The sequence below is a fragment of the Microtus oregoni genome, unplaced genomic scaffold (assembly GCF_018167655.1).
Source record: "Microtus oregoni isolate MIOR12 unplaced genomic scaffold, Mior012 000046F_ref0000063, whole genome shotgun sequence".
NCBI lineage: Eukaryota > Metazoa > Chordata > Mammalia > Rodentia > Cricetidae > Microtus > Microtus oregoni.
The window spans coordinates 17,132,811-17,145,788 of NW_024543220.1; the positions used below are offsets into that span (position 1 = coordinate 17,132,811).

At 52.4% G+C, this 12,978-nt stretch overlaps 2 protein-coding genes across 2 annotated transcripts in view; one reads left to right on the forward strand and one right to left on the reverse strand.

Annotated features, from left to right (window-relative positions):
• The window catches only part of Pdxk (pyridoxal kinase), a 34,226-nt gene extending 28,654 nt beyond the window's left edge, over positions 1 to 5,572 (forward strand). The window contains exon 11 of the mRNA XM_041634701.1: positions 124 to 5,572. Coding sequence (XP_041490635.1) covers positions 124 to 236 — 113 coding nt within the window. The 3' untranslated portion in view covers positions 237 to 5,572. The remainder of the gene's footprint in view (positions 1 to 123) is intronic.
• Positions 5,573 to 10,997: 5,425 nt separating this feature from the next.
• Positions 10,998 to 12,973, reverse strand: Cstb (cystatin B). The gene is made up of 3 exons (XM_041634848.1): positions 12,788 to 12,973; positions 11,857 to 11,958; positions 10,998 to 11,596 (listed from the first exon to the last, which is right to left on the reverse strand). The coding sequence occupies exons 1-3, from the start codon at positions 12,851 to 12,853 to the stop codon at positions 11,468 to 11,470; spliced, it is 297 nt and encodes a 98-aa protein (XP_041490782.1). The 5' UTR covers positions 12,854 to 12,973; the 3' UTR covers positions 10,998 to 11,467.
• Positions 12,974 to 12,978: the final 5 nt, after the last annotated feature.

The following is a 12,978-nucleotide window of genomic DNA, read 5'->3' on the forward strand; positions in this document are numbered from 1 at the left end:
TTAGTAGTGGGGCAGCAGATGGCAGTGTGGAGCGCCTTCTGAAACCGGGAGCTGCAGTGTGGGGAAGGGGAGGGAGGCCCCTGGCTGCGTTCTGCCTGCTCCAATCTTGCTTGTGTTCCTCAGCTCAAGCAGGAGCAGGACAGAAGCCCAGCCCGGCCCAGCTGGAGCTCAGGATGGTCCAGAGCAAAAAGGACATCGAGGACCCCGAGATCGTCGTGCAGGCCACGGTGCTGTGATGGTCGTGTACTCACCCCGACACACAGTGTGTTGGGGTCTCCGTTTCCATCCCCCTGAAAGCTGTAACGTCTGCCTTAGAGCCATGACTGAAACTTGACATTTTGTTTCCCCCTGAGGGTCGGGTCTCAGCCGGTCTCAATCCTGAAAATGTGCCATCATTTTTTTTAAAAATAATAATAACAAAGCAGTGACAGAAATGTGATCAGAAACATGGCCCCTTCCTCCCCGAGGCCTCCTGGCTCCTCATGTTGACTCACTGGTATGTGGAATGTGGGTGGAACAGGCAAGCCTGCTTGCTGCCTGTGGACCGTTCTGTTGGTCACTGGCTGCCACTGCCCCCAGAACCTGGATTGAGCTGAGAAGAGGCCTGTGGTGGCACTGTTTTTAAAATTGGGTTAGGTCTTGGCATCTGGAAGAATTATGCCAAATATCTTCATTGCCATCGGGTCTTACCCTTGTCCCTGCATTAGAGTTTCTGTGTGTCTCTGCTGCTCTTGGTGTCTCTGAGGATGTCGGACTTATGCAGCTGTTGGACTGTGTGGGCGGGTTCCATTTTCTCATGCTTGGGTATGTGCACAAGCATGTAGTCACTGTGATAGGGACCTTTTAAGGGCCCCAAACATTCTGGGGACCCTGCAAGCCCTCTGGGTGTCAGCAGGAGTTCCTGTAACTTGGGACCAAATTCTGGGAAAGCGACTAACATAGAGGTCAGCTGTTGAGCCTGCGGTGGCTTGGGAAGTTCCGGAAAGGTTGCCACACTGGGCTCCTGTGGGAACTCAGCCAGTCCTGCAGCTCTGCTCTTGCCACAGTCTGCCAGGCACAGTGCATTGCTGTTTGGACAGACAGGGAAGGAAGGGCAGAGGGAGCACTGCCCCATACTTTACCGCTGTTTCCTCCCCCGATTTCTGTATTCTGTGCCCATCACATGCCCTTAAGTGAAATCAGCTAACTCTCTGCCTCCTTGGAAGCTGTGCTCCTATAGAGAGCATATTGGCACTGTGGGGGCAGGGGCAGCCCTTAGACTCCTGCAAGTGACAGTGACATGTTCCATTTACATTGTTCAAGGGTGGCTTTCCTGGCTATCCATTCTGGAATTTGGGGTCCCTAAGTCATAGCTGTGAGTGGGGCTCTTATTTCTGTCTCATCTCAGCACCCACACCCATTTCCCTGTCCCTCAGTTCGTGACATTTGCCTCTTCTGAGAAGCCACTGCCTATGGAGAGATAGGAGACTGGAAGAGGTGGGGTCCATGTTGGCATAGGTTCCTTGGGGTGCCTGGCTGCAGCCCACTGGGGGGGGGGAGCCCTGAGAGCCACAGCCACCTTAGCATAGTCTGGTGTTTCCCTTCCCCGTTAGAATGCCCTAGATGCAGGAGACACTGATCCGCATGGGCGGGCACTAGTCTGCCTCTGCTTCCTCCCCAGCCCACATCCTGAGCTCCTCATCTTTCTGGTCACAGCTGCAGGATGGCTCAGCAGGTAAAGCTGCCTGACAGCCTGAGTAACACACATGGTGGAAACAGAGGCCTCGTCCCTGTGAATTGTTCTCTTACACACACACACACACACACACACACACACGATAAATGTCATTTTAAAAATGATTTTGTTAATCAGTATCCTAAGCCAGGTTTAGCTAGCTCTCTGGCATGTGTTTCCTGGTCCCAGTGCCAGCGTCTGAACCCCAAACTTTGCTGACCAGAAAGAGGAGACCCATGGCTAGCAGTCTGGAGGGACAACCACATTCCCCTAAGTCACAGGAAAAGCCCTTCACTGCCTCACAGAGAGCAAGGACACCACTTTGCCAGCAATAAGGAAAACTTCCTTTTTCCTCTCAGAATATTGAGAATGGATGGGAGATTTGGCCCAGAGGGTAGGGGACTCGCCATGCAGACAGGAAGAACCTGAGTTCAGTCCCCAGCACCTGAGTGTGGTGTGCAGTGTGCACTGGAGGACTAAGAACTAGGGAAGTGGGAACAGGAGAGACCCTGCCTCAAAACAAGAAGTGGAGAGCAGTAGACCCCAGATGTTGACCTCTGGCTTCACACACACACACACACACACACACACACACACACACACAATAAAAGGTAAGAGCTGGCATAGGCGGTCCAGGGTGTGGTCATGTTATGTGTGTTGGCGTCTTCATGACCACCCTCTGCAGCCACATCAGGAGAGCCTTGGCTCTTGACTGTAGCCCAGAGCTAATGGTCTGGGGAGGACCCTTTCTGGCTTTCACAGCAGGGTGAGCGCTCTCTCCTCATGAGGACTTTCTCTCAAATTCTGAATTTAATTGTGGTCTGAATTGTCTTTCTGTGTGCTTTGGAGCCCAGAGGACAAGGAGCAGAGGCTGTGGTCCAGGCTTGTCACTAAGAAGAAACAATAAGTGCTGTGAGTAAAGAAACATCTGCAGCCTGCATGCTGGCTCTGGTCCCTTGGTATTCAGATCAGAACTGGCTTTTACTTTCCCTTCCTGTAGTCTAGTTATGAAAGGTATATTTGGAAACGAAGTGGTGTCCTCATTGGGAGAGCCCAGTGTTTAAAGCTGCTTGAGTCTTCAGTGGGCGTGGCCAGGCCTGGCTTCACTCTGCTTATGTGGAGTATTGGAAGGAGGGGATTGTGTGCCCTATAGGCTAGCCGAGTTCCTGGTATGATGTCTCCACCCCCATCTGGAATAAGAGAATAACCCTGAGTGTTAGAGGTTAGGCCCTGTCCTGTCCTTGCTTGGGAAGGCAGGGCCCTCCTGAAGGAGGCACGTGGGCCCTTGTAGCCCTGGGCCCTATGCTGTGCCCCTGGGCGGCTCCTGAACACAGTGTCCTGTTCCCATTGTTTCAAATCTTGTCTGTAGCCTAAAAGTATAGGAAAAAGAAGTGAATGTATCTTGTTATTCTTTGCTTCCGTCCTGCCCTCTGAGGACATATCTGGTCTAGAGTTACACAGTTCTCAGGTGCCCGGTGACCCTGGCCAGACCGCTGCTTGTTCTGACTCTTTCCGTGCGCTTTTCTCTCGGGTCAAGGTATCTATCTTGGCCCAGACAGGGGACAGGCAAGGACAGACTTGGTGGTGGCATCCAGATTCCATGTGCCCTCCAGAGGGTTCTGCAGCCCAGAGACCCCTTTCAGTGCTGTCCCTCTGCCACTGGGAAGCTTGTCTCCCAGCCATCCATGTAGATACCTACAGTGGGAGTCCCTGGGAAGAGGGTCTGTCTGAGTGACAGATGTCTGGTGACCCTCCAGTGGATACCTCGGAAAGGTGTCCCCTGAGGAGCAGTTCTGGGAGGCCTGGTTCACTGTAAGGTTCTTCATAGAACAGTGGGCTCTGTAGGGAAGGCTTGAACCTGGTCCAGCAGTCTGGGTAGATGCTGCTGCCAAGGGGCCTTGAATGATGGAGGAGCGCCCTGGAGCGGAGGCACAGCTGGACACGTATGTGCCAGTTCATTCCTTTCCCGTACTTCCTGTGACAGCTTCAGATGGCAGCTGGCAGGGCATTTGCAGGTGCCAATCTTGTGGAATCAATGTAGGGAGATTTCTGCCTCCTCTTGCATACTTTCAGCCTCCACCAGTAGGGGGCGCAGTGGGGCAGAGTGGTATCAGCTGCCCAGGCAGATGCTGGTGCCAACAGGTTAAACAGCAGTAGATCTTTGTGTTAGGATCCAGACTTTGTTGCTGTATGATGACACCTCAAGTAAGTAGGAGCGCACTGTGTCCCCAGTTCTTGCTTGACATTCCAGGCAGCCATGCCTTGATCAGCATGGCCTGACTTGACAGTTCCTAAATTTGGGGTTATTTTGAAATGTGTGTGTCTCTTTGTTGACTCTGGTTTATTCTTGTTGCAGACATTTTCTGTGCAAAAATTAATTTAAAATAATGTCTTATGCCATATTCTCTCTTCATTGCACCCTAGTTTGTTTATTTGCTTAAAACAAGAATTTAATGAGGAACTTTAAATTGAACCATATTTAGGGTTTTTTTTTAGCTAATGGAAAAATTTTCCTGGCATGGTGGTGCACACCTGAAATCAGCTACCCTAGAGGTGGAGGCAGGAGGATAGCTATGTATTAAGAGAGTATCTGGAAATGCACATGTTTATTCTCGGATTTTCTTTCTTCTTTTCAATTTCTGGTGGAATAAACACTATTTAAAGGCTTCCTCACTGTGTGAGTCAGGCAGGAGCATGTCCTCAGAGCAGGGGTCTCCATCTGTCTTACCCACCCTGACTGGAGCTGAGACCCGGGAACACCCACTTCAGGGTGGTGATGGTGAGCTGAGCTTCCCCATGCTGGCGTCTCCTCTTTTCTTCCCCCAGCTCACTGTGGGCAGTTTCTGCTCTTTCTGCGACAGGATAGACATTCCAGGTGGAAAAGGTCTCCCTATAAGCCATGGCCCCACCCTGCTCCTGCCAGCTCTTAAATAGCTAGCTATGGCTGCCTCTGCCCTGCAGCTTTAGGTGGAGGGACACAGAGTGGAGAGCCTGCCACTCACATTTCTATGCTTGGAAGCTCCCAGAAGGCCTTGGGGTGTGACCATGACCGTGCCTCACTTCCCATCCTATAGAGCCAGCAGACCCCATCAGGGCAGGCTGAGATGCTGTGTAAAACTATGGCCACACTGCCTGCCTTGCAGGGCTAGGCAGCTCCCCATGAAGACAAGTGGAGGAGCCTTTATCCTTAGTGTGACCTGGACTGGTACCATGGAAGTCTCTGAGCTATATTCTCACCAAGGACCTGGTTTGTGCCTGACATGAGAAGGGTTTGCTCTGGGGGTGACAAGACAAATAGAAGACCCATAGGCTTAGCACATCCTTCTAGTATCCCACAGAGCAGGAAGGCAGAAGCCAAATTCCCTGAAAGCTCAGACCTGATTGGTTCCCACAGAACACATAAGATCATTTCTGGGTGATGGGCGGTGGGATGTCAGTGCTTTTGGAGATGGTGGTGGATTCTAAATGAACATAGCTCTTGAAGGATGAAGCAGGGGTGACATCCTGAGTGCTCTTAGCTTCATAGCTGTCTAATTCCTGATCCAGACCTTGTCAGAATTTCTCCCATGTGTTGCAAACCTGGACCAATCAGAAGACGGGCTGCTATGGGGCTGGCCCGACCCTACTATTTCTCCCCAGAGACCACGACCTTTTGGAAGCTCCTAGCCTTTAGAGCAAAGCACAGCTGGCCCACAGTCCCTGCTGCGCAGGGGGGACACGCTCTGGGCTCAGGTGGTCTCTGGCCCAAGTCCCTCAGCCCCATGTACTGTCCCCTGTCAGTGTGTTTGTAGACTCGAGCACCTGTCTGTTTTGTGCTGGTCTGTTGACTTCTATGATTATCCACAAATAAATATTTTCACTGCATTTGTGTTCATGTGATTGCATCTACCCAGCCTGCCCCTTGTGGTTCCTGATCAAATGGGTGACAACTAAAACACCCCTCAAAGGAAAGTGTGTGCTTGGTCCCACTGTGGTGGCTCGCAGCTCACCCTTCACTCACCTGTCTCTGGGGACTGTCTGGTACCTTGGGGCCCATCCTGAGGATTCCAGCAGGATTCACTGGGGTAGGAGCTTGGAGGTGGAAGCCCTGCCCTGCTGCTCCCTCCCAGGTTCTGAAGATGAGTCCTTGGCTGAAGGTCCAGATCTCAGTTGTTAGTGAGCTCTGGTGCCACCTGGCATTTGGCATTTGACAGTGACATTGAGTGCTGAACTTAGAGGTACCGTGGCTGTAGCTCTCTTGTGTGAAGCCTTGGATCGGGTCAGCAGTGGCCTGAAGACACTCAACTGCCCCGGATCACCTAACTCTTGAGATCTTCAGTTTAATCCCATCATTAGCACCTCTTGGCCATGCCAGGTATTATCTCTGCAGGTTTAGGATATGGCCATCTTTGGCGGTCGTTCATCAGTGGGTGACATCCTGAGACAAGCGTGGGACAGGGTGGAGTCTTGACTCGGTCATCTCTCCCCTCTGAGGATCTAAGTCATAATCCCACCAAGGCTCAAAATCAATCTCACCCAACTCAAGGTCTTCCCCCAGTGAGGAAGGGATGCTGGTTTCAAGCTCACTACCTTCAGGGCTTCAAGTTGGTGTGTGGATCGGTACCCCAAGGTCAAAGTGTCCACCAGTAGTGAGGGAGATGCTGTCCCTGCTGCTAGAATAAGGACATAAAGGGGAGGGGTGGGAGAAGAGGTCCCCAAGGTTTGTAGTAAGCCAGCCGGACTTGTGGATTGCTAGGCCTCCTGAGACTGTCACAAGATCTGGGTCACAAGATGTTTCTGTCTCTGGCTGCATTCTGTGAATCATCAGCACTCTGGCACTTGCTGAGTCCAACCCTGACTTCCCGGTGTGCCTCTGCCAGGGCCTCCCTTGAGTCTTGTGTAAGATTGTTCTCTTTTACTCTGTGTGAAGGTAGGGAGCCTGAGGGTGTGGCCAGTACTCACTAAGCCAGACTTTCCAGAAACCTCCAGGATCTTGCCCTGCCTGGAATCCCACCTCCACTACCCCAGGGAACCATTAAGTGCAGGCTAAGCTGACAGTGAACCCCTCCATCGGCTGCCCCAGGCCATCAATGCTGCCCTGCATTCCTGTGGCATGGCCTTTTCCACACACAGAGCATCTCCCTGCCAAGTAGACTCCAGCCAGGGAAGCGGGAGAGGACAGACAGTGGCTTGCACCACATCTGTCTCCTTATTGCAATATAACATCACACTGTTCACCCAGTCAGAATGTGAAGGCCGGATCTGGCTATCGATGGACCTGGAGGAGCAAAATGAATTCTAGATATCTGTCCCCCACCCCCAATGGTGTTCCTGAATGTCGGGGTTTTGTTGTTGTTGTTTTCTGTTTGTCTGTTTTGTAATCAGGCCTTTCTAAATATCACGGTTAAATAAGATGAGGACAGCAGGATTAGGACTCTGTCTCATGTCTGGTGTCCTGATGAGAAGGTGGCATCATTACTTGAGAGAATAAACTTGATGTTAACATAGACTTGATGTTTAAGTCACTTGGTTGTGACAGTCTCTGAACAGTATGTCTTGATGCCCATGTTCAGGCATGGACCCAGCTATTCTTTTTTTGTTTGTGTGTTTTTGTTTGTTTGGGTTTTGATACAGGATTTCTTTGTGTAAGAGTCCTTGGGACTCCCTTTGTAGGACTCCCTTTGTAGACCAGGACTAGGCTGCTCACACTCACAGAGAAATGCTTACCTCTGCCTCCGGAGTGCTGAGACACCACCTCCTGACCCAGCTAGTCTTTTTTCTTTTTCTTTTTTTTAATGTATACAATGTTCTGTCTGCATGTATGCCTGCCGGCCAGAAGAGGACACCAGATCTCATAGATGGTTGTGAGCCACCATGTGGTTGCTGGGAATTGAACTGAGGACCTCTGGAAGAGCAGCCAGTGCACTTAACCTCTGAGCCATCTCTCCAGCCCCGACCCAGCTATTCTTAAAGCTTGGATATACCTATGGCCCAGAGCACACAGCTTCTCTTGGCTCCCGGTCCTTGCACCCAGCTGGGCTGCTAGACATGTCTCCGCTGTGCTCTTAGCCCTCCCTCAGCTCTCAAGGCCCCCAGAGGCCTCACATTAGAAACACCCCTGAGCTTTATGCATGGCCGCTGCCAGCGCCAGGACCACAGAACCCACAGTTTCTTCTGCGCCTCCAGTGACTCTGATGCCATCCAGGCAGAAACAGACTGCACTCCTGCACATGCCGCAAGCGGAGCAATTCCACCCCTCGGGTCTGCAGTTTTCCCCTTGCACAATGAGCACCCAATTATGATTACATGCATTGTTATCACCGCCTTAATGAGAATCTAATCTCGCCTGTCCCGCTGCACCTAACAGTTTTATTTCCCCGTGCAGCCTGACAGTGCGGAAGGGTGTGGTGGCATGGCCTGACTTCTTTCCCGGCTGGGGGCGGGGCACTGTTAACAATCCTGGCTATCTTGCTCAGGCTCCTCACAGACAACCAGCCCAGTGCATGGCTACTCTGCTCAGCTAGAGGACAGGCATGGGGTGCAAAGCTCTCAGACTTGGGGTGCAAAGCTCTCAGACTTCAGAACAGTAACAGACCTCTGGATGCCTGAGGGCCGCTGCTTGGCACTGGGATCCTGAATGAAGACCCGAGGCTCTTGAAATGGAGTATGTAGTACCTTCTCCATCCCCATCCTCCAGGGCAGTGTGGGGAACACCGTAAAGGGGCTCGTTTCATGTGTGGAGGCAGAATGAGCACTTTCAAACTGGCCTCACCACGCAGACTCCAGCCTAGAACAGCCCATCTCGCGGATGCTGGGCATCTCACGCCACCCTTCACCCGTTTTCCTCATCTGGACTTGAATGTGTACAGGTGCTCAGAATGCCTAGCGCCAGCACATGGTGATGCTGCCAGGCTGCCCAGCACTAAGTGTGCCAGTGATCATCCTTCCGAGGGGCAGAGGTGGTGACCTTAGGCACAGGGATAAGCCCCAGCTATGGTAGGGGTGTCACAAGCAATGGCTTTGCTGATTTCTTGAGTCACTTGTCCACATAGCCCAGGCAGGACACCCTGGGGGAAGGCATGTCTATCAGAATCATGAGTAAGGTCTGGAGTCCAGGGGCCGAAAGGGGCGTAGTCCATTGCAAGTGAGTAGGGGTGACTTTATTGTCTCTCCGCTGTCCCAGAATGAGGATGTGGTGAGGCTAAGGGCCGAACACCCTGATTGGGTCACAAGCTTGGGCCTGCTTACCAGGGACTTGCTAGGCCTCCAAACCCTCAGCTCTGGCTGTGCTGGGCACACAGATCATCCAAGTGGAATCTCTCAGCATTGTTCCAAAGGGCTCTCCACGGTCCTTCAGCAGCCATGTTCAGCCATGTTCAGGCTCCACCAACATGATCTCTCACTCTGTTACCGCCTAGGCAGTGGGAGAGAGCTCAGCCCGTGACATCTGCATATCTCAACTGGAACACGGATCCTTTCACAGACCTGTCAGCCCCCACCCCCTTCTCATTCACACCCTAGACTTGTCTGTTGTTTGGATGTGACATGTCCCTTTAGGCTCTTGCACTGGTCCCACAGCACACTCTGAGGTAACCGTCACGCGAGGGTGACTTCACCAATGGGTTAATCCAGGGATGCAGTTCTTAGCTGAATGGCCATTATGTGGAGGGGCCTGGTTGGGAAGGAGGTCAGGGCTGTGCCTTTGAAGTGTGTAACTTGACTTCCTCGGTCCCTTCCTAGCTCCATTTGCCTTCCAGTTTCCTTGAGGTTGAGTCACCCAGCCCAATCATAGGCTCCTAGTCAGAGGTCACAGAGCTCAGTCGTCCCTCTATACTTTTCTCAGGTGAGGAGAATGTAAGTTTCTAGCTCGCTGTGGGCACGAGGATGGCCTGAGGTAGAGGAAGGATGGTGGAGGAAGGAGGGCCTCTGCACACTGCCTCCAGGAGCCAGCCAGCCCTCCAGGTGTCAGAGCGGCCATCACAGTGCATGCCATGTGACCCCCACCCTGGCAGCAGGGTACCCCAGCAACCTCCACTGTTTCTCCCTCCATGCTCTCTGAGGGGAGCATTTGATGAAACTGAAAACCTTGTAGAAATCACTTTACCCACAAGGGTTCGTACCAGGCCCTGCATCTGTCCCAGCTAGTATCCTCGTCCTTCAGTGACCTTGCTGTCCTGATGGCACAGCTTCCAATCTTAAACCCAGCTGCGGCCTGCCCTGGTTGCTCATAGTGGTGTCGGGGGAGGAGTTCTAGTCACAGCTGCTGATTCGCTGATTCACCTCCCTGTTGGATGACACAAGGCCCCTTCTTACACCCTCAGTGCTGTCTGTCCTACCTGCTTCGCACTGAGCCTCCTGGCCTGGAACACGTCAGACTTCCCATTTTATGTTCCGTCGACTGTCTGGTGCTGCCAGGGATCTAGTCAGGGCATTGCACCTTCAAGTTACAGTTTTATTCTTGGGGTCCTATGTGGCGCAGGAGGCTTGGCCCATCATACATCCTCACCACCTCCTCACTGCTCTGTGCACTCTTGGGCCACCCCTCACCGGCCTTCTCACCAGGGCTGTAAGTCTGTCTGCGTGCTCTGCACAGTCCTGATGTGCCTCGGAGGTGACTCCACTTCAGCGGGCCTCAGGAATGTGTTCACAGCGTGACTCTGAACTCAAGACTGGCCAGAATGCCTCCACTCAGGAACACACAGGGGCCCAGGTTGTGCTCCGAGCTGTGCAGCCAACAGCTGTGGCGTGGCGAGTACCGCAGCACGTGAACATGGCCCACCAGCCTCGTGCTGACACCCTAGAGCTGGTGGACTGGGCCCGTTATCGTCGGAGACTGAAGCATGGGAACTAGAGCCCATAGCTGAGGTGAGTCATCTCTAGCAACGCGGACGCCAGGTGTGAGCCCTGACTTGCCCACCTAGGTGCTGTAACCTAGTGAACCTGGTCACTCCAGTGTCTTAGACCAGAGAGACTTTCCCAGGCTAGGTCAGGTCATGCCTGTCACAGAAGAGGCTCTACCAGCTGGGTCACTTCAGCTCTGAATAACTGTGTTTTACAATGTTGGGGGTTAGACCAGAGCCTGGTGTCAGTTTATAAAGGGTTCAGGGCCTAAAGACACTTGCTGCCAACCCTGATGACCTGAGTTCAATTCCAGGGACCCATGTGGTAGAAGGCAAGAATCACCCCACAAGATCGTCCTCTGACCTCCACATGTACACCATGGCATGCGTGTGTGTGCATGTGTATATTTTCATGTATGTGCACACGCCCTGGTAAACAAATGTAGAAAAAGGTAAATAGCAAGTAAATAACAATTACTTTTTATTGGAACATATATGTTGTGACTGTGATTTTTGTTTGTTTGTTTGTTTTTAGTTTTTCGAGACAGTTTCTCTGTGTAGCCCTGACTGTCTTAGAACTTGCTCTGTAGACCAGGCTAGCCTCAAGCTCAGAGATTCACCCACCTCTGTCTCCCAATTGCTGGAACTAAAGGTGTGTACCACTACCGTCTGGCTGTGGTGACTGTGACTTTTAAACAAAGGGAAAATTCTAAACAAAGGAGACAGTTTGTTTAGACTCTAAAATATATATATTTAGAGAGAGATCATATATAGCTTTTTGAAAATAATTATTTGAAAGAGAACAAAACACAATGCAGTTTGGGAATCACAAAAGAAGCTGCCTAACCCCATCCCCTCCATCCAGAGGGGTATTTACTTCGTGGTCCCAACCACAGAATAAAAAGATGAAGTATTTGGCAAAGGGCCTGCAGAGTCAGAAGAAGCTCAGCTCGTCGTGTTGCTCTTTGTTGGTCTGGTAGGAAGACAAGGTCAGGGGCTTGTTTTCATGAGGGAGGGCTTTGAACACTCTCAAGTGCACAAATTTATCATCGCCAACATCAACCTGGAGGGAGAGAGGGGCCCAGGAGGGACAGGTGAGGTCCCAGCTCCAGGCTCAGCCCAGCCTTATAAGAGCTGAGGCAGGACAGGCCGCCAGCAACTCGGCCAGTGGTAAGGCCTGTCTCTTCCTTCAAGGCCAGGAACCCCGGAACCCCAAATTCATCCTCTCAGAACCTGTGTGTGTCTAAAGGAGGATGTTGCAGAACTCTCTGCTATACTCTGAGACCATGTCCTCAGTCCTTCCCAGGTCACCTCAGTACCCACCTTGATAAAGAAGTTAATGCCAGCCACCACCTGCCGCCTGAAGGATATGGCTTTAAAGACGGAGAACTTCTGATTTTCTTTCTCTTCAAGCTGGGATTTCACCTGGATGGGGGGTGACAAGGGAGCAACTCAGATTCATCGGCAGGTGCTTTCCTGGCAAGTGTGTCTGTATCCATTCCTCATTTTCAGTCTCATGGAGCTGACTGGCCACGACCCTGGACTCGGGAAGTGGCAGGAAAGCTGGAGGGAGGACATGTTTAACTTTTCTCTCTTAATACCCTGAACCTCTAGCCTGTATGGAAAACCCTCTCTGCAAACGACAGGACCGGCAGCCCAGGCTCACAAATCAGGTCTCAAAGTTCACCAGCCCCTCCCAACCAGGTCTACCCTCTAGTTACAGACTAGGAAATCTAGGCACTAACTAGCAAGTTCTGCAATTTTTGGTTTTAACTTATTTTTTTCCCCAGGGGTGTGGGATGAGGTGTGTCCTGCCACTGAGCTATGCATTCGTAGCTCTCTACTTTGAGAAGGAGACTCCCACTGCAGCCCAGGCTGGCCCTATCGAGCCTCTTGTTTAGACCCGGGTTGAAGTCAGAGGGTGCCTCATCTTCGGACAAGCTTGGTTTTACCCCTGGGCTCTAGCTCTGTGAACTGCCTTCCTAAACTCTTTGGGACCGTCCTATCCCGCCTCGGACCCCGCAGCGTGTTTCCTAAGAGGTGGGCGGTCCTCTCGCACGCAAGCAGCTGCAGACACGGCCCAGTCCGGGTTTCTGAATCTTCCAACCAGGCACGGAGTCCCAGCCCCCAGCCATTAGTGCCACCACGCCCGAACCCTGCTGCAGGACCAAGCCAGTCTGGGCCTGCCGGTCCTTTAGGCCGCCGGGTCCCCGTGGGCCTGGCTCCTGCTGGTCTGACCTGGGCCCATCCTCACCTCGTCGGCGATCTCCTGCGTCTCGGCTGTGGCCGGCTGTGTGGCGGACGGCGCGCCACACATCATCTTGGCTGCAGTGGACCTGGCGACACAAACAGAGAAGCTAAGGACAGAGACAGCTAGGAGCTCAGTGCCGGGACCCTAGAAAAACCAGGCTCGGCTCCGCCCCCTGGTCGCGTGTCACGTGACAA

Bases quoted from the DNA above. Each gene is read 5' to 3' on its own strand.
- Cstb (XM_041634848.1), bottom strand. From the start codon at position 12,853: ATGATGTGTGGCGCGCCGTCCGCCACACAGCCGGCCACAGCCGAGACG. The intron at 11,959-12,787 runs GTGAGGATGGGC...CCCCCCATCCAG, and splicing joins CGCAGGAGATCGCCGACGAG to GTGAAATCCCAGCTTGAAGA. The intron at 11,597-11,856 runs GTGGGTACTGAG...CTCTCCCTCCAG, and splicing joins GCATTAACTTCTTTATCAAG to GTTGATGTTGGCGATGATAA.